This window comes from Sinocyclocheilus anshuiensis, unplaced genomic scaffold (assembly GCF_001515605.1).
Source record: "Sinocyclocheilus anshuiensis isolate Anshui unplaced genomic scaffold, SAMN03320099.WGS_v1.1 scaffold35, whole genome shotgun sequence".
Taxonomy (NCBI): Eukaryota; Metazoa; Chordata; class Actinopteri; order Cypriniformes; family Cyprinidae; genus Sinocyclocheilus; species Sinocyclocheilus anshuiensis.
The window spans coordinates 1,189,412-1,208,027 of NW_015552558.1; the positions used below are offsets into that span (position 1 = coordinate 1,189,412).

General features: G+C 38.5%; 1 protein-coding gene across 7 annotated transcripts in view; it reads right to left on the reverse strand.

The window, feature by feature from the left end:
- Nucleotides 1-6,104: 6,104 nt before the first annotated feature.
- The window catches only part of LOC107664649 (histone-lysine N-methyltransferase 2C-like), a 62,559-nt gene continuing 50,047 nt past the window's right edge, over nt 6,105-18,616 (reverse strand). For 5 of the 7 annotated variants that reach the window (XM_016455267.1, XM_016455268.1, XM_016455271.1 and 2 more), the window contains 16 exons: nt 18,174-18,338; nt 17,928-18,057; nt 16,810-16,957; nt 16,403-16,581; nt 14,085-14,221; nt 13,762-13,981; nt 13,159-13,298; nt 12,040-12,135; nt 10,428-11,580; nt 9,920-10,056; nt 9,411-9,553; nt 8,488-8,662; nt 7,662-7,778; nt 7,485-7,558; nt 6,742-6,850; nt 6,105-6,635 (listed from right to left, as the gene is read on the reverse strand). In XM_016455267.1, coding sequence (XP_016310753.1) covers nt 6,543-6,635; nt 6,742-6,850; nt 7,485-7,558; nt 7,662-7,778; nt 8,488-8,662; nt 9,411-9,553; nt 9,920-10,056; nt 10,428-11,580; nt 12,040-12,135; nt 13,159-13,298; nt 13,762-13,981; nt 14,085-14,221; nt 16,403-16,581; nt 16,810-16,957; nt 17,928-18,057; nt 18,174-18,338 — 3,216 coding nt within the window. In that variant the 3' untranslated portion in view covers nt 6,105-6,542. The remainder of the gene's footprint in view (nt 6,636-6,741; nt 6,851-7,484; nt 7,559-7,661; nt 7,779-8,487; nt 8,663-9,410; nt 9,554-9,919; nt 10,057-10,427; nt 11,581-12,039; nt 12,136-13,158; nt 13,299-13,761; nt 13,982-14,084; nt 14,222-16,402; nt 16,582-16,809; nt 16,958-17,927; nt 18,058-18,173; nt 18,339-18,616) is intronic. The other 2 variants (XM_016455274.1, XM_016455269.1) reach the window with 2 other exon arrangements.

Here is an 18,616-nt window from a genome sequence, read left to right on the forward strand (position 1 = left end):
TATGGGTTTTATTGGCCATTTAAAGGTATTTCAACAGGTAAAAAAGAACTGCATAAGCAAAATGACTTGATTGCATTTGAGGGTTATATTTGACGGATTATAGCTCATGCAGTCCTTTTTACATGTTGAAATACCTTTAAATGGCCAATAAAACCCATAAAATGCAGTTTTACACTTTACGCCAAAAAGTGATTACAGGCGCCAATCAGTTTTCGGCAGACGATTAATTTTCGGCACGACACCGGCGGATGACGTAGTAAGTCGGCGTTGCGTGATTAGTGCCAAATGCAGAGAGAGAACCAAACAAAAAATGCCGGTCATGAATTAGAAGTACAAACCGAGGATTTGCAAAGAAAAATGTCGGTGGATTTCGATATAAGCCAAGAGAAACAAACTCGCGAGACTAGCATATCTCAGAGGCGCGCGCTGCGTCATCCGCCGGAACGGCTTCCGCTTATGACATATAACGGAAGTGAGAGAAAAGTGTTTATTACGTTTGAAATATGGATATTTTTCTTACAAAAACACATGGATTCGCTACAGGGGGCCTTTATTCATCCCCCGGAGCCATCTGCGGCACGTTTTATTATGGATGCACGAGCTTTATTTGACGACTTGTGGACCGTTCAACTGCAACACTCGCTGACTGCAATGATAGCGCTTGGAATAGCCAGGACAATTTTTAATATAACTCCGACTGGATTCGTCTGAAAGAAGAAAGTCATATACACCTAGGATGCCTCGAGGGTGAGTAAAACACAAGCTAATTTTCAGTTTTGGGTGAACTAACCCTTTAAAGCCCGACATGAATGAAGGACATATCGTCATGCAGAGGTGAGAATTGAGGATGGAGGGAGGGAGCTTCCTGAGGTTGCTTGAGGGAGGAAACACAGGAGCATCCTATGTGGAAGCCTTTTTGTCCTAAATTGTAAATTCATGTGTCACAATAGCTTTAATTCATGTTGTACTTTTGAACTTAAATAATCTTGCTTTATTAATACGTACTATGAATTAGTTAACCAAACCTCAGCAGCATAACAACAAGTCTCTTGAATGCAACTGAAGACACTTTTAGGTGACACTTGAGTGATGAAGAATTTTCAGTTTACAAGTATTCATCATTGCTCCAGTGGTCAGGAGAAAGAAACATGTAAGTGTGGTTCTGTGAATTCTGGATACTAGAGTCCTTTCTCACTCGTAACGTGTGAGACAGGCCTCAATCTACGTCATCAGGTGACTTTGTATTTTCTCTTTACTGTGCTTGGCACAGACTGTGGTGGTCATGTGGAATTCACAGAGCCACAGTTGCATGTGTAAATAAGATTTTAAAACAGCCAACCAATTTCGGATTGGGCAGATCATTTTTATTGGCCGATAACAATACACTGGCAACAGATCATCAGTGCATTGCTAGTTGGAACTTGGAAGCATTCTAGTTTGTTGTATTGTGTGTGAGAGTAATATTTGATAAGTGTGATATTTAATTCTTTTAACATAATGTGCATCCAATATGGAATAACATTGTTGAATACTGGATTGAAGAGTCAGGCAAATTAAAACATTCCTTACAGACTAAGGTTTCTGTGTAGAATTTGGATGTAATAAAAGCATTTTGACAGAATATTAACAGAAGTCAAGTTGTGTAAAGTTTTGATTTGACATCCTCTTTTGTGACATGATAAACTATTCTTGTGACTGCGTAAGTGAGCCATTCTTTACCACATGTGCCATCAACAATGCTCATGTATGTAAAACTGAAGTGTCCAGCATCCATGGAAAGTCCTTCAATATTCTCAGGATGCACCCCAATAGGGTGTTTGAGATAATCCCTAATAAGAACATAATTGTTTTTTAAACACACTATATGGACAAATATGGACTTTAATGACACTGCATTCTAAATACAGGGACATTAAAGGTGCTGTATGTATTTTTTAAATTTTATGTACATAAAGCATATACCATATTATGTTTGCAGATATTTAAGAAACATGCAAATTTCACATACTTGTTTCTCCAAAAAACAATGCTACAGCCAATTATTCTACTTTGTAATGTGCGTTCAGTGTCGGAATGTCTGTTTTTGTTTTGGTCTGTGATTCCGCCCATTGCCGATTTACCCAATAGTATTTTGACACCCTGGGTTGCCAGTTGTTGGAAAACACAGCGTATTGTAGCCATGGAAGCCAACAGATGAACTGAGTCAGAGAATGCAGATTCTACCGACCTTAAAAGCATTGGTATCCATCTAAAAACCTTTCTTACCAGAGGGAATTAAAACATGGGCAAATCAGGGTTCCTACACGGTTTGGAAAAGTTGGAAAAGCACCATTAAATTTTTTTGCCCCTATTTAGTTTTTTATAATAGAAAACTAAGAATTTAATGAAAATAAGTTTATCATACAAGAAGTGTTTTCATGGCAGTTGTTTAGAACTGAAAGAATTCATGGTGCATTTTTCATTATGCAAATGTTTTGCTTTCTTCTCATGATATTTTTAGCACAGTATGACGTAGCCTCAAGGACTTTTGCAAAAATAAAAAAATATACAGACTTTTATATGTGCACAAGAAACCATTTATCTTTAACATTAAACCATTTAATTTAACCATTGCGTTAAAGTGACCTATGGCCTTGAAATATAACATACTGCCCTAACACTTTTGAACTCAAGTGGTAAGGATGATCATGAGAAAGATGAGGGATCAGCCCAGAACTACACGGGAGGAGCTTGTTAATGATCTAAAGGCAGTTGAGGCAACAGTCACCAAGAAAACTGTTAGTAACACAACGCCACAATGGATTGAAATCCTGCAGCGCCCGCAAGGTTCCCCTGCTCAAGAAGGCACATGCACATGTACAAGCCCATCTGAAGTTTGCCAATAAACATTTAAATGACTCAGAGAAGGCTTAGGAGAAAGTGCTGTGGTCAGATGAGACCAAAATTGAGCTCTTTGGCATTAACTCGACCCGCTGTAAGGGAGAGAAATGACCCCATGAACACCATCCCTACTGTACATTCAAGTACGGATTTGGAAACATGTTTTGGAGCTGTTTTTCTGCTACGGGTACAGGACGACCACTGCAGTGAGGGGCCGATGGACGGGATCATGTACTTTAAAATCTTGGACGAGAACCTCCTTCCCTCAGCCAGAACACTGAAGATGTGTTGTGGATGGGTCTTCCAGCATGACAGTGATGCAAAACATACTACCAAGGCAACAAAAGAGTGTCTCAAGAAGAAGCAGATTAAGGTCATGAAGTGGCTTAGCCAGTCTCCAGATCTCAATCCTATAGAAAATCTGTGGAGGGAGCTGAAACTTTGAGTTTCCAAGCAACAGCCGAGAAACCTTAAGGATTTAGAGGATCTGTAAAGAGGCGTGGACCAAAATCCCTCCTGAGATGTGTGCAAACCTGGTGACCAACTACAAGAATAATAATGACATGGATAATGACACTAAACATACTGCGAAAGCAACTCAAGACTTTTTGAAGGCAAAGAAATTCAATATTCTTCAACGGCCAAGTCTGTCTCCTGACCTCAATTCAATAGAGCATGCTTTTCAGTTACTGAAGACAAGCCTGAAGGCAGAAAGACCCACAAGCAAGCAGCAACTCAAGGTGGCTGCAGTGAAGACCAGGCAAAGCATCTCCAGGGTGGAAACTCAGAATTTGGTCATGTCCATGGACTCCAGACTACAGGCAGTCATTGACTTCTAAGGATTTTCATCCAAGCATTAAAATTGTGCTTATATTTACAATTGTCACTTTGTCCAAATACTGTTGAGCCCCTGAAAATGAAGGTACTTTGCTTAAAATGGCTGTAACTCCTAAATGGTAAATGTCGTTTTTGTGGAACCTCTTAAAATAAACCTACAAGTCTGTAATCACATCTTGATTGTTTTATTTCAAATCCATTGTAGTGGTGTATAAAGGCAAAAGCACAAAAACTCAGAATACTTCCGGACCTGACTGTATATGCATTTATTTGTTCTGTTTATTTCCTTTTTTTTTCTTGAAAAATAAACACTAAATAAACTAAGCTTGTAAATAAATAAAATAATAACAAATTAAATTATCTTGCAAGAATATAATACAAAATATAATATAAGAAATGGCTAAAAACACATCTCTTCCATCTTTATTTGACCCTCTAACTCTAGCACACTCTATTCTAATTCTATTTTTATAAAAAAAACCTGGCCCTTTTAGACTTGCACTCTATTCATTTACTAACTGCTTGTTTTCTAAAAAAAAAAACACTAGCTTCTCTATTCTTTTTGTATTCTATTTCTTTTCTTTTTATCTATTATACAATTAACACAAGCAAAAAAGGCCTCTAACACTAGCTTGATCTATTCTTTTTCTATTCTATACGTTTTCTTTTTATTTATTATATAATTAAAAAAACCTTGCGATGTGTACTGCATTAAGCTTACCGAGACCTGTTATAGCACTTGCGTATCATTGCTCTTTTGTTGAGTTTTGTAAGTTGCTTTGTAAAAAAGCGTCTGCTAAATGACTAAATGTAAATGTAAATATAAATATATATATATATAACATTACAGCGCTGATCATCAACTCCGTCAACTGATCATCAACTCAAGATTTGATCCTAAATTCATGGCGTGCATGCACATTAAAGTGACATCAGTAGCAAACAGCAAATCACATCTTGAAACAGAAACTGCGATTCACTTCTCGATAGTCAACAATTCAATTCACTATTCTGCCGAAAATTGAAAAATAGAAATAACAAAGCCTGCCCACCTAAACCAGCTTCATAGTATAGGCCCCAGGACTTTTATGTCCATTCAAAAGTGCAGATTAAAATATAACCTTGAAAGTAAATATCTTTTTGATTAAACCTCACAATAACGACAGGAAAAGGAATATGACGTAAAATATTTTATTTTGTTTTGTAAATGTTTCTAAACCTGATTCCACAAACTCCAAAACCCACACGTTGTATACTTCAAAAGAAAAAAAAAAGCTTTGTTTTAACATTGGATACTACTATACAGGACAAAGAAAAAAGACAAATACTGTTAAATGTCTGAATATTGTACAATGAAAAAAAAAATCCAAGAAAATGTTATTACAGCCAGTCACTGAGAAATTATGTACAACTGATTTATCTGAAAATTGAAAAAATACATCATGCCATGTATATTACAAGATCAGGACTGTTTAAGAATACCAACAATTGCAGTCCACATTAGTTGTGCACATGAAAAAAACTTCATTTCAAACTGGTCTGCAAAGTGCTACTACCAGCTTTGAATTATTTAATTGAGTGCATGACATCATACCATGATTTTTACTTTTACCAACCCCAAAAATAAGTCATCTTTTATTCTTTAAATGTAAACAAGAAAGAAGCATACTTTACATTTCATTAAATGTCTACGCATTACGTTTTCTGAATGTGAAAGGCATTGAACTTCATCTCTGAAGTTCTAAACGTGAGTCTATGCTGTGGAGGGTTAAGAACAGCTAGTGCTCGCTATTGGGAACTATCAAATGCTTTATGGGTGGCTTCAAATGGGAATTCACAGCGTACACTAATCTGATGAACAGAGTTAAGATTTCACAATCACCTCAGCAAGATTGGTGCTCGTTTTGATTGTGAAAATATAATAAAATAAATGGCAAAAAAGTAAAAGGAAAAGTTCTTCAAGTGGTCAGATCATTTTAGACAATATTGATTCTACATTCTAAATACAACAAAAATACTCTGAATTCATTTTTTACAGAATCTGTACAATTTTTTTTACAATACATATACTCTCAAAATGATATCTTGACATCCTTCTTAAATACTTTTTTAGTCTTTTTTTTTTTTCTCATTTCATTTTGTTGAAAACAAACAAAAGGTCACTCAGACAGCTATGATAAAGTTAAGGTAACATTTGGTCGAGTGTTTAAAAATTTTCATTTATAGACAAATATTTACACATCGTATAAAGTAACATGTTCTGACCAATCGGCAGCTCAACTCTCTGCTTTTCCACATCTTTAAAAAATAGCTTCAATCAATAATAAATACAAAAGCTGTCTCTTATTTTACAGAAATCAAAACAAAGGAAAAAATAAACTGACCTGCCTCTTTATATCTAAATAAGGCCGTGGCCAGCACTTTCAAGCCTAAGCCAACCTGAAAATCCTGTTTACCACTCTGCCGAAGCGCATCGTCTCATCTCTCATGCAGGAAAAATAGATTTTCATTTACATTGTCTTAGCAATTCAGAGTTACCAGTGTGCAGCCTATTTTATTTTAGGTGAAGGTGCTCAATCATACTACTACATCAACTCTTCTGACACTGAACAAAAACAGACCGCTGGAGTCGTTTTAATTTTAAACACCAGGCCGATATGCCTTTAAAAGCACCTACAGTCCTGCGTCCTACATCATGCCCTAACAAAGTTTTTTTTTTTTTTTGTCTGTCATCTTATATATATAAATCAGAATTGAAGTAATTTCCCGGGCCTAAAAAAATACTAAAAAGGAATGTGCATGTTCAGTCGTTTCACTGATATCTTTCAATTCATCCATTTCCGACAGTTAACTGCACCACAGTGACAAGGGATTTTATGCTGATCGTCCTCCAGATCAAACTTGTAGTCATAACACAACTGGAAAAGAAAAAAAAAAAAAAAGAAAGAAAAAAAAGTGACCACAATGTTAAATGTCATCAGGTCACATTTTATAGATGTGACTGGCAGGATAAACTAGCTTTACCTCTTCGCCTCTCTGGATTCGGCGGTTGGAGCTGATGATGATTTTGTGACCTCTCTCAAAGCTTACAACCTCAGCAATGCAGTTGGGTGCACAGGAGTGGTTGATATACCTGGTGAAAAAAAAAAAATGTTAGAAAATTTTCCCCCTCAACCCCTCAGATGATGCCAACCCTGAAACAACTTACAGAACTACCAAATTTTGCTATAAGTTTGATTGCATCATATAATAATTGCTGTTAATAGTGTTCATCTTCTGTTTGATTAAGTCTTTAATTGATTTTTCCGTACATTTCTGCCATATGTACATTGACAGTCACCACTGATAAGCTACTATTAAATATTATAAATACTATTAAAAGTTGCTTTGCAATGATTTGTATCGTTAAAAGCGCTATACAAATAAACTTGAATTAAATTGAACTGAAAATAAATTTACTAGTAGACCCAGATTAAGTGAGGCCAAAACATACTGCGTGAATGCATGTGAAAGCGAATGTTGTTTGCTGTGGAAGCTTGATTTTGTGTGATGTTGCATTCTGTTGTGTTAGAAAGCAATTCATCGCATAATCCTAGTATGCAGTTGATATTAAAAGCTACAGTAGCTATATGAACACTTACACACACGCAAAGCCTTGGCCAAGCATTTGTGTACTTGTGTGTAGTATGTTTTTGGCCCTAGTGTCTAAAGCTAACACTGCTGGCATTTAAAAAAATAAAAATAAAAACATCTAGTTATTTTTCCACCTGGCAGGTCCTCCTGAAATAGTCGCATCAATTACATGCTCACTATCAATGCGAAACATGTAGACTCCACGATTCTGAAAAAAAAAAAAAAAAAAATCAATTAACAACACACGGACAGAAGATGCACTTGTTCAGCATGACTTATTATTTTAGATTCCGTTTTATTATAATGCATACCTGTGCCTCGTACATCTTCTCTTTTCTGTTTGCCACCTCATTGCGAATGATTGTACCAATGTATTCAATAACCATGGTGTACTTCTCAATATCCCTAGCAGCGTATAGCCCTAAACCCTGAATTAAAAATAATGCAAATCTCAAATTACTACAGGTTTGAGTCAAGACATAAAAAGATTGTTCAGAATGGAATACTAGCTAACTTATTATTAGATTACTGCTAACTGTATTCAAATGTAACAGTAGGCATTACACAATAAACATTTTAAAAGGTAGCATACTATGGCATTGTACCATGACCTCTTTTTGTAGCATGTAAAATGTTAAATAATGCAGAAAAATAATAATAATAAAAAAAATCCACGTTAATTATTCTTCATACTGAAAATACAAGGATGAGTTAAGTGCACTGTATTGTGGGAAACAGCATCTGGCATAGTGTACCTTTGTATATAGAACATTTTGTCAAATGCAATAGGTCAATCTGGGTATTCTCGGTATTCTCTGTTAACAGAACATTTGCACACTGTGCAGGATATACAATCAGTATAATCAAACACAGCTGGACTCAAATGAAGGTGTAGAACCATCTCAAGGATGATCAGAAGAAATGGACAGCACCCGAGTTAAATATATGAGTGTCACAGCAAAGGGTCTGAATACTTAGGACCATGTGATATTTCAGTTTTTCTATATATGTGTGTGTGTGTGTGGGGAATGAGTCGTTATGTTATTATGCATGCTATTCCAAACATTGCTTTTAAGCTACTAAATCCCATGAGATCAGTATTTTCTCTAATACTCTAAGCCATAATAATCTTTCTACCTGTATGCGTGAACGAGCCAGGTAGACGTTGGACTTCCACTCAGCCTTCATTCGACGGTACTGAGAGGACTTGGAATGGATAAACTGCTTGCTGTATGGGGCAACACCCATCTCAGCCGGGTTCCCAGTGCTCTGCAGGGTCTTAGAGGAGCTACTGCTGGTGAGGGTATGAGGCCTGCATCAGAAACATAAGCATATGTGCCTCATTTAAAAACAAACAAACAGGACTGGCTTATATTGGGTCCTGTTCACAACCACATTTGAGGTCATTTTTTCAAAACACTGTAAAGACATTTATGTTGTTTACTTCCATTAATGAATATTCCAATACCAGTGTTGCATTTTTCTGCTGAAGTAGACCAAATGTACTAATAGAAACACTCCAATAGTATACTAGAGTATTATACTCTAATAACAGTCTTTTATGCTGCTATGATGAATCTACAGTGCCACAGTAAAACAAATTAATTATCTGAGCCATTTTTGAATGTGCTGAGAAAGATCGCAATGAAATAATGCTAAGACATTAAACAAACAAGATGTATACAAAAACACGTAACATGAACAATGCAGTCTGATTTCACAAACAAATGACTCAGGTTATGAGCCAGGTTCTTTTTGATAAATCGTTGTTTGATAATCCGTTAGTTTGAATCACTGAAACAGCTGTTCTTGACTTCACTGAATTGCATGACTTTTTGTCCATGTCCAACTCAAAATAAACCAATTCTCATCACTTAGTCTCCATCTTTTCATATCAAAATAGATGCTTAATGATTGATTGAGGGCCATGTTAACTCACAGCAAACCAAGCTCACAGGCTAAACCGGGACATGAATGGATGTTCACTCACAGACCACAGGGAAAGCAGGAAATCCAATACAAACATGGACGGAAAAGAAAGTTTAAGTTATACAGAATACCTTAACACGAACCTCTTGACATGTGTGCAAGCTTTTGGTTCAGAGCGGGCACATCCAGAAGGGTTGATGGCCAAGGGCAGCTGCATCAGTGGGTTACGGCCATAACGGAACGTGTACTGCTCACATGCTTCAACTCCAGGAAGCTAAAAGCAAAGATTAACGTTACAATACGATTACTAAGAAAGGAATGTTTACAAAAAAGATTTAATTTATTAATAATTAAAATGCAAATGGAATTTTATGGCATCCAAAAAACAAAACAAATTTCCGCTCAAAATTAAATTTCTGTCTTCTTTCCACACCCACAAAATACATCTTAAACATTTCTATCTGCCAAGTGCTAAATCAGGGCTGCATTTCCCAAAAGCATCGCAAGCCTAAGTTGATCGTAGCTCCATTGGTTTCAATGGGTCTACGTTGTACTTAAGCTTACAATGCTTTTGGGAAACACAGCCCTGAGGATTAATTAGTCAATAACTGCTTAAAAGCATGATTTGACTATCACTTACAGATTCTACAATCCTGGTAACAGCAGATACAGTTAGTCCAAACAGATCCTCTCCCTTCAGGTAAACTGGGAAGAGCTTCAGAGATCCCGTCTCATTCCTTCTCTCAGCCACGGGCTCCAGAACTTTATCCCACACACCTGTACCATAACATGAGAAAATTCTTATATAGTTCCCTCCCAGAAAATAACTGGAGAATTCAAAACAATAGTGTTTTCTCAGACAATGACTTCTTCTTACACTACAAGGCTTGTTGCGCAAACCCTTTTTGTAAGGAGAATCAGATACATTTTTTTAAAATGTGATAGCAAAATATGGTCATCTTATCTACAACGCCCGGAAATAGAAACGTGGAAAAATCTCATTTCTATTTTTATGCATTGTTGTTTATACACTTTCATTATTGTTTAATACACTTGTTGCTAGATCTGTACCAGATATCTATGGGAAAAAAAAAAAAAAAAAACAGAACTGGTTAACAGTGTAAATGCCATTAGGTGCAACTGCTTACTTTTTGGCGAGGATCCAGTAAGAACCAAGTCATCGTAACCCTGCTCCACTACACGGATGATAAACTCAGGTTCGCCGTCTTTCTCATCGATGGAACACACGTAGTGGCAGCGACAGTTGCCATGACGCATGCTCCAGTAGATCCGGCTGGCCTCGTAGCCCACAGGAAAAATGGCAGACATCGAGTGGAAGGCCTGCATCTGCTGAGGCAGCAGCTGACCGACAGCATGGAATACCAAGCTGCCTACACGGAAGGTGTGCTCCCGCTCACCCCTCTGAATGATGCTGGCAATCTGCCGTGCCTCGTCCCTCTGTACATAGACCCTGCGGAACACTGCAAAGCAGCGGAGTTCATGCTCGGTCCCTGCCAGCCCACCTCCCATTGAGCCAGTTCCTCGGGGTCTGTGGAGGTGGCACAGCATAGACTTGTCTTTGAAGAACATGCACTGTGCTTTAAGGGCACAAGTAAAATGGTACGCATTAATGCAACGCAAGCGGTGGCAGCCACTTGTGGCGCCCATTTGCTGACAGTACACACAGCGCACCAACAGGCCTCTCCTCAGGGCCAGCTCGACGTTAATGAGAGCTCCAGCCTGGGTCTCATAGACTTCAGTAGACCACAGGGCACAGTTAAGATGAACCCATAAGTCCAGATCAAGGTTAAGCAGACGGGCCGGCCCATCAGTGCGCCCGTCACCTTCTTCATGGCAGAAGCAGCAGCGGCGCAAGTCTCTGGGCATGGGCTCAGGCCTAAGAGACATCCCCAGTTTTTTCAGTAGTTCATCAACCTCTTCCTCCTCCGGCAGGTGGTAGTTACCCTTAGGCACCATAATTTGAACGCTCCACTTTCTCCAACGTAGAGCCTTAAAGCGCTTTCCTATTAAATACCGAGGGTCATCCCCACTGTTGTGTACTGCTCGTGGCCGAGGCTTTAGCTTGACTGTGACCTTTAGTGTATCAGATTTGCTATCTCCTCTGAGTGTCTCAGAAGTAATGGAGGGGAAGGATATTATCGGAGTTGAAGGTGGAGACTGCTTAGGTTGGAGCTGGGCCAAACAGTGCACATCAAGATCTGATATATTGTTACTGTATTGATGAAGCACCTTAGTAGAATTCTGCTTGTCTTCAGAGTCAGATGTTGGAGGCAAGTTTGACTGTGAGAACAAGAGACATCAAAGACAAAAAGGAATTTTGAGAATGCATTCTTTGTGCAACAAAGTTCTTTTGTTCTCTTAAAGAAAATGTCACCAGTAACACTTCAGTTATATTAAAAGTACTGATGAGACCATTTAGTGCTCTTAAAAGTCTCAGGAAGTTTAAAAGTTTTTAAACTTTAGACAATGTTTTAAAATTAACAGTAATAAAATACTTCGCGCATGTTCAATTTAATGATGAAATTTGTAATAATTCACACTGGTCTCTTGATAACCAATTAAGAATGTATGGTCATTACTAAAGGAGACTTCATGAGTGAGCAGCATCACTTGGCTTTCTAAATACTAAATACAGCAGCAGATCCCACACTTTCAGTATGAAAGCACAACACAAGCTGGCTGTTATAGTTTCAGGCAGTTGATGACTTTATAACCTGATTTGTTGTGGTTTCAACTTACCTTGCCATCTACCAATTTAGTCTGCATGGCCGCTGAATAGAGAACAAAGCAATTATGGCTGCAGAAGACAAGGGTCCCCTCAGCTCCTCCATGGCCCTGCAGAAAGTACATCTGTAAGATCAGGCTCACCCTAGGCAGAAGCTGTAAAATAGGGGGGAGACAGGGTATGCCATTTCCCATCTACTGTCGCAAATTATCATTAGATCGAAGTGCCTCACTGGCAAGAGATCAAAGCTTGCATATTTTGCAAACCTTTGTTGATGCCATAAGGAATTAGATTTGCATACTATTAAATGGAGAGGGAGGGGGTAAGGGTGGGAGACATCAAAGGTGTCCCATGATTTAAATGACCTGAAATGGGCTTAACTGTTTTTGAACTTGGGTATCTCACGGCCTTTAACAAAATGTGCCTTGGTACACACAATCCCTTGGGTAATGTCAGTTAACCTAGTGACTGCAGCAGGGTGGATTTTCACTTCCCATCAGGGACTGGATTAGGATAATTGGAGCGCTATTCTGTGCCTCCTTGAGGGACTTTGCGGGGGTTGAAGATTTTCAAGTGCTCTGTGGCCCTCGGCTTCAGCCTTCTCCAGTGCTACGTTCAGAGGATGTATTCTAGACCCACACCAACTGACTGAGCAAACACGAAGCCCTTAGGTAGTGATATGAGATCTAACGCCTCGTGGTACCATCACAGAGAGGCTCAAAATCACTTTCCAGAACATTCTCGTTCACCATTCCTGGCTGGTGGAACGATCTTCCCACCCCTATCCGGAATGCTGAATCCCTGACAATTTTCAAGCGACAGCTGAAAACTCATCTCTTTCGAAGCTACTTGACTTCATCATCATCATTATAAAAAAAAATAAAATAAAATTCTCTCTCTTTATTTATTCCTTCTCTTTCTAGCGTGTACTTATTTGAACAATGTCTAGAAACTTGGTATTACAAGCACTTCCTGTATCTGTTTGCCTCTTTAAGATGCAAAATGAATAAATGTAAATGTAAATGTAAATGTAATGACTCAACAAGGCATCCATGAGAAACTAGAATGCATGTGCTATAAATGACAGCCATCTGGGAAGAGTAATTTGGCAGTCTTAACTTTGTGTTTTATACCTGTTTATTTATTAGCAGGTCTTTGGTAGACTTCCGAACGCCATTTCCAAGAACCACCACCCTGCAATTGGAGCACCACTGGGGTTTAGGCCCTGGACTGCTTCCACCCAAATGATAGTCTGGTCTGACCACAATTGAACCTGGAATAAAAAACATATCAGTCAAACCTACAAATCATGCAGTTGGAAGAAAAACGGAAGAAAACCTAAGTTGAAGAGATTTCTGACAGATTACATCCATCAACTTATTTCAACCAATCCATAAAACAGTATATACCACTCACTTAGCAAATGAATCACAATGATTTGCTTTGATAGTTCACTTCTGTCTTTAAAACATGAACATGTATCAACCAATCAACCAAATGTTTTTGTTGGCTTTGTGCTCTAATTTAAAAATACACACAAAATTTTTTTTTTTAAAACAGATAACACTTCAAAAGCTGTGTCCATTTGTGACATTAAGTACTAAAATATTAAGTACTTTAAAATGTTTATGCAAAATGCAGCCCTGAGATACTGACAGTCAAAATCTGTTTGCATCTAGAAGTCTATCTGTTGATGTGGGTGAAATGTGTGCCTCTCTTGTTTTACATATACTCACCCTCCCTGAAGGTCTGGTGTGATAGTGGGGCAGCTGGTGGTCTGTGGAACCTCATACCAGGTTGTTGTTGGAACAGGGCAGTTTGAGGGGGTACCTTAAGTCCACTCAACATGTCTATTGAGCTGCGGTGCTCTGGGCCTGGAGAGCAAATCACCTCAAAGTTCCCGGTGATGGACACACAAAGCATGTTCGCCAGTGCTGACACAACTCCTTGAATGTTCTGGGGCATAAGCAGACATATGGTCAGAGGTGAGATGAAATAATTTTTGCTTTGAACAAGTCATTACTGCTATAGAAAGGACAATATAATTGCAGACACTAACTTGTGCTGCCACTGGGTTCAGGGTAACAGATACTGATACCAGGTCAGTTTGTGAGCATGTAGAGAGCTGTTCAAATTGCGATGCAAAGAAACTGCTTGGAGGCTCTGTCTTGACTTCCCACTGCCTGGCTTCAGAACCTACAGGCAAAACAACATGTTGCACATACCAATATTAAATTATACTTAACTTTTAAAAACAATATTTTACTGCACTGAATATTTACACAATATTACACAAGCAATTATGCTGTTGTACAAAAGATTAGCATGGTTGTGATCCAGGTGTCTTAAGCCCGGGACACACCAAGCCGACGGTTGGCCGTCGGCCAACGTTGGGCCGTTGGTGAGTGTCTATCGGGCTAGTTTGTTTTTCGTGTGTTCCACTCGTTGGCTCTCGTCGGGCTCACGTCAGCGGTAGTTTGCCCGATTCAACATGTTGAATTGTGTCAGGGCTGTCGGGACCATCGGTGAGAGAGAGAACTCTGATTGGATGTTCAGTTTAGCGAATGAGTCCGTGCAGGAGATATTTAAATTCTGTCATTACTCATGTCGTTCCAAACCCGTACCTTTGTTCATCTTCAGATCACAAATTAAGATATTTCTGATGAAATCTGAGAGCTCTTTGACCCTCCATAGACAGCAAGGATATTACCACGATCAACACACAGAAACATAGCAAGGACATCAGTAAAATGGTCCATGTGACATCAGGGGTTCAACCGTAATTTTACGAAGCTACGAGAATACTTTGTGCGCAAAGAAAACAATAATAACAACTTATTCAACAATTCTTCTCCCCGATTTACCGTCTTCCGCTATTCTGGAGAGCACCTCAGAACGTAATCAGCATTGTTTACGTTCAGCATGCGAGCGCTGTCTACTAAACGTAAACAACACTGATTATGTTGATTATATTCTGGGGTACTCTCCAAAATGGTGGAACAAACCCTTTAAAGCAAAAGTGATGAAAATGGGCAAGTAAATGAAGGCGGCACAGACAGAAGGCTGTCTTTTGATGTGACATGATCTTACCCAAGCATTCCAATATGCGAATGTTTTCATAACAACATGAGCCGCTTAAAATGATGAAAGTTATCAACGTTACTGATATTCAAAATGGTAAGCAAGCGCTGCTTTGTTTACGTTTTGTATATCTGCGTTTATCTCGTATATCTTTGTTTTGGTTTCTCCGTTTGAATGACGAATATTTACTATTGATAGCTACTGATATAGACATCTAATTCCTCTCACGCAGGCGCAGAACGCACGTGTTTAGTTTGCAGTCAGCTGTAGTCTGTGCGGTGTGTACACATGCAGCTTTTTGGTCCGACGCTGTCAACGCGAGGTGACAACAACGTCTGCTTTCGTTGCCGCTTTTTCTTTGAAGTCGGCTTGGTGTGTCCCGGCTTTTAGGATGAAGCACCATAGAGTGCAACAATCAGGCTCTGGAAGTAAAAACTCTTATTCATTTTCTCCACAGGGAAATATATTTTGCTGATAAAACTTTTAAAGACATACCTGTTGTGAGCTTCAAGGTTGTTAATTGATTGTACATAGTTATTGTTGAACCCCTCTGTTTGAATTACTTCAACTTATTTTTGTTTAATAGCAGAATTCATGGCGAAAATCTACATTACCCATGATGCTGTACAGGACATTCCACCAATCACCATGAGCAAAGGGCACCAAGAGAGATATTTAGCTCCGCCCATTCCCATGAAGCACCATAAATGACATAATCAAGTCAGTCTTCCTACGCTCTCAAACTACTTAAAATTATATGCATGTTTTGCAATTAACTTTAATATTGTTTCTGTAGATATGACCAACAACTTATATTTATCCATCATTTTTAATTTAAGTATTGTCATTCACAAAGCTTCAAATGGGACTGTAGCAAGTACACAGCAAGTACAGTCTTGTATCTTTGTCTTTTTGTCAGATTTTTTGCTTAAAATTTTTTTTGTAATGTTGTGATTCTCCTTGTAGATGGTTGACTTGGTTCATGGCTTATAACGCTTTAACAAAGACTTTTAAATATCCCTATGGGAAAAATACTTCCAAACCAGTGTCACTGAAAAGGGTGCGGGCACTGTTACACTCTATTATGTCTACCTTCTATGTACGGATACAGAAGACAGATGCCAGCACATTATATTAGTGTCACTGTCACCTCATTATCTTTTATTTTTGTCTAACCTGTCATTACTCTAAAACAGCTTTCGCATCAAGTGCACACACACAATGTCTTAATATGCTATCTCAGCAGGTAACTTACTAGGTTTATACTAGTCTTTCTTATTAGTCTCTTCAGATTACCTTTACCACTGGCGTTGCAAAGTATGGGTATGACTGGAGAGACAGCAGGGGGTGGCGGTTCCTCTTTAACTCTAGAGAGATCTGGATAACGGCTGATCGCCATGCCAACCACACTCTCAGGAGAGGATGATGGGACATAACTGTCTGGAGTGTACCTGTTGACACAATGCTCCTGACCCCTATTAAACACACACAGGGATAGAACCATTATATACATACTAACCTAAACCAAGACTTTATGGTCAACAATGGGTAGTCTCAGGGTCAGAAAGTGATCTCATGCATATTGCAACTAGATGCGCTTGAGGACAAATGCTTATTTAAGAAGTAAGTGGGGGCTCTAGGACAGAAAAAAGCTATATGGCTACATGAGACAAAACAATGTGTAAAAAGCCCTGAAAACCTACCGAAGTTCCTCCTGGTTGTTATGGGGTGGAGTGGGAAGTGAAGCAGGAACATCCACAGTCTTTGGGCCATGAGTGATGGTGTGTCCCGGCAGGTCATCTTCAGCTTTGAATGGAGTAGTGTGCTGCTTCTGACCCAAGCTTTTAGAAACTGAGACATAATCACAAATAATTACTGATCACCAAAAAGGCATTTTTAAAATAGCTAATGTATAATTATAATATTTAAGAAAAATACCTACACTATAATGCCATATTACATCTGTGATTTGAAACATTTCATATTTTCTTGTCTATGATGAACTATAATAGGAATTTTACAGGTAAAGTCTAACTCAAGAGTTTGTATGAAAGTTTGGTATGCTCGTTAAACTATTTGAGTTTTTCGGTGTTGTTCCCTAATGTGTGCGTGCATGGGTCTACATTTATTATTATTATTTTTTTATTTATTTTTTTTCAGTGAAAGGATGTGCTTAACCTTAAAAAAATTGGCCTCCCTATGGTTACCTGGCCATTTTGAAAGCCAGTTTATTGTCTATTTTGTCTAAATCTGTTATAAAACAATGAGATTGAAACTGACATTTCTAACGGGGACTCATGGCATACTACTCCGATTTTAAAGACACTAAATTGGTTACCAGTGCGTTATAAAATTGATTTTAAGATATTGGTATTTGTTTTTAAATCCTTAAATGACCTGGCACCCTTTTACCTATCTGACTTATTAAAAGAAAATAAGCCAACAAGATGTCTGAGATCGACAATAAACCTCTCCTTGGCTCAGCCTAGATCACGACAAGAGGTGATCGTGCATTTGCAATAGTTGGACCGAGGCTATGGAATAACCTTCCTTCATCTGTGAAAGCTTCAAAGTCTGTCTATGAGTTTAAAACTAAGTTGAAATCCTATTTTCTTACCTTGGCTTTTTAACTTTGTATGTTACATTTTTGTTCTGGATTTTATTGATGTTTTTATTATTATTATTTATTTTTTTCTTCTTTCTGGCTTTTTACTCTATTTGTACAGCACTATGGTCAACTCCTTCTGTGCTTAATAAATACATGAATGAAAATACATGAATGACATTGCCATTAAGAATACACCAACACCCTCATGCTTACCCAAAACTTCTGCCTTCCTGGCCAGTTCTTCCGCAGTGGCAAAACCATTCAACAACTTCTGCTTGGCTACAGGTGGTGGTGTGGGGGGCAGTGAGGCGGGAGGTGTTGGAGGATTGCTAAGATTGTTCTGCTACAAGACCAAACAGGCCAAAAAAAAAAAAAAAAAACTTAAATAAAAAAACAAATCTGCAAATTCACCATGTCTACAAAGTATAGAAAATGAAGTGAAGACTGTAAAGGCCAAACCTTATAGATGAGTTGCGAGTAGTAATCAGATACGCCATTCAGTGATGCACTTCCAAATGTTCCAGAGAGCCTGTTCTCTCCATTCAACTGCCCACTGCCATATGGGTAAAAATGTGCAAAGTTTACCCCAATCAAAGGCTCCATCAGGGGCAGCATAGACAGCTGCTGTAAGGATGAGAATGGAGGACACATGATTTGAGCGAAACAACAACATGCAAACGATGATGTCCACATCCAATGCCAGCATCTCACTATTTTTTTTGCTGGTTTAGCACCTCAGTATTTGAACGAGCTCTTATTGCATTATAGTCCTCCACGTCCGCTGCGTTCTAAAAACTCGGGCAATTTGATAATACCTAGAATATCAAAATCAACTGCAGGCGGCAGATACTTTTCCTATTTAGCGCCCAAACTCTGGAATAACCTACCTAACATTGTTCAGG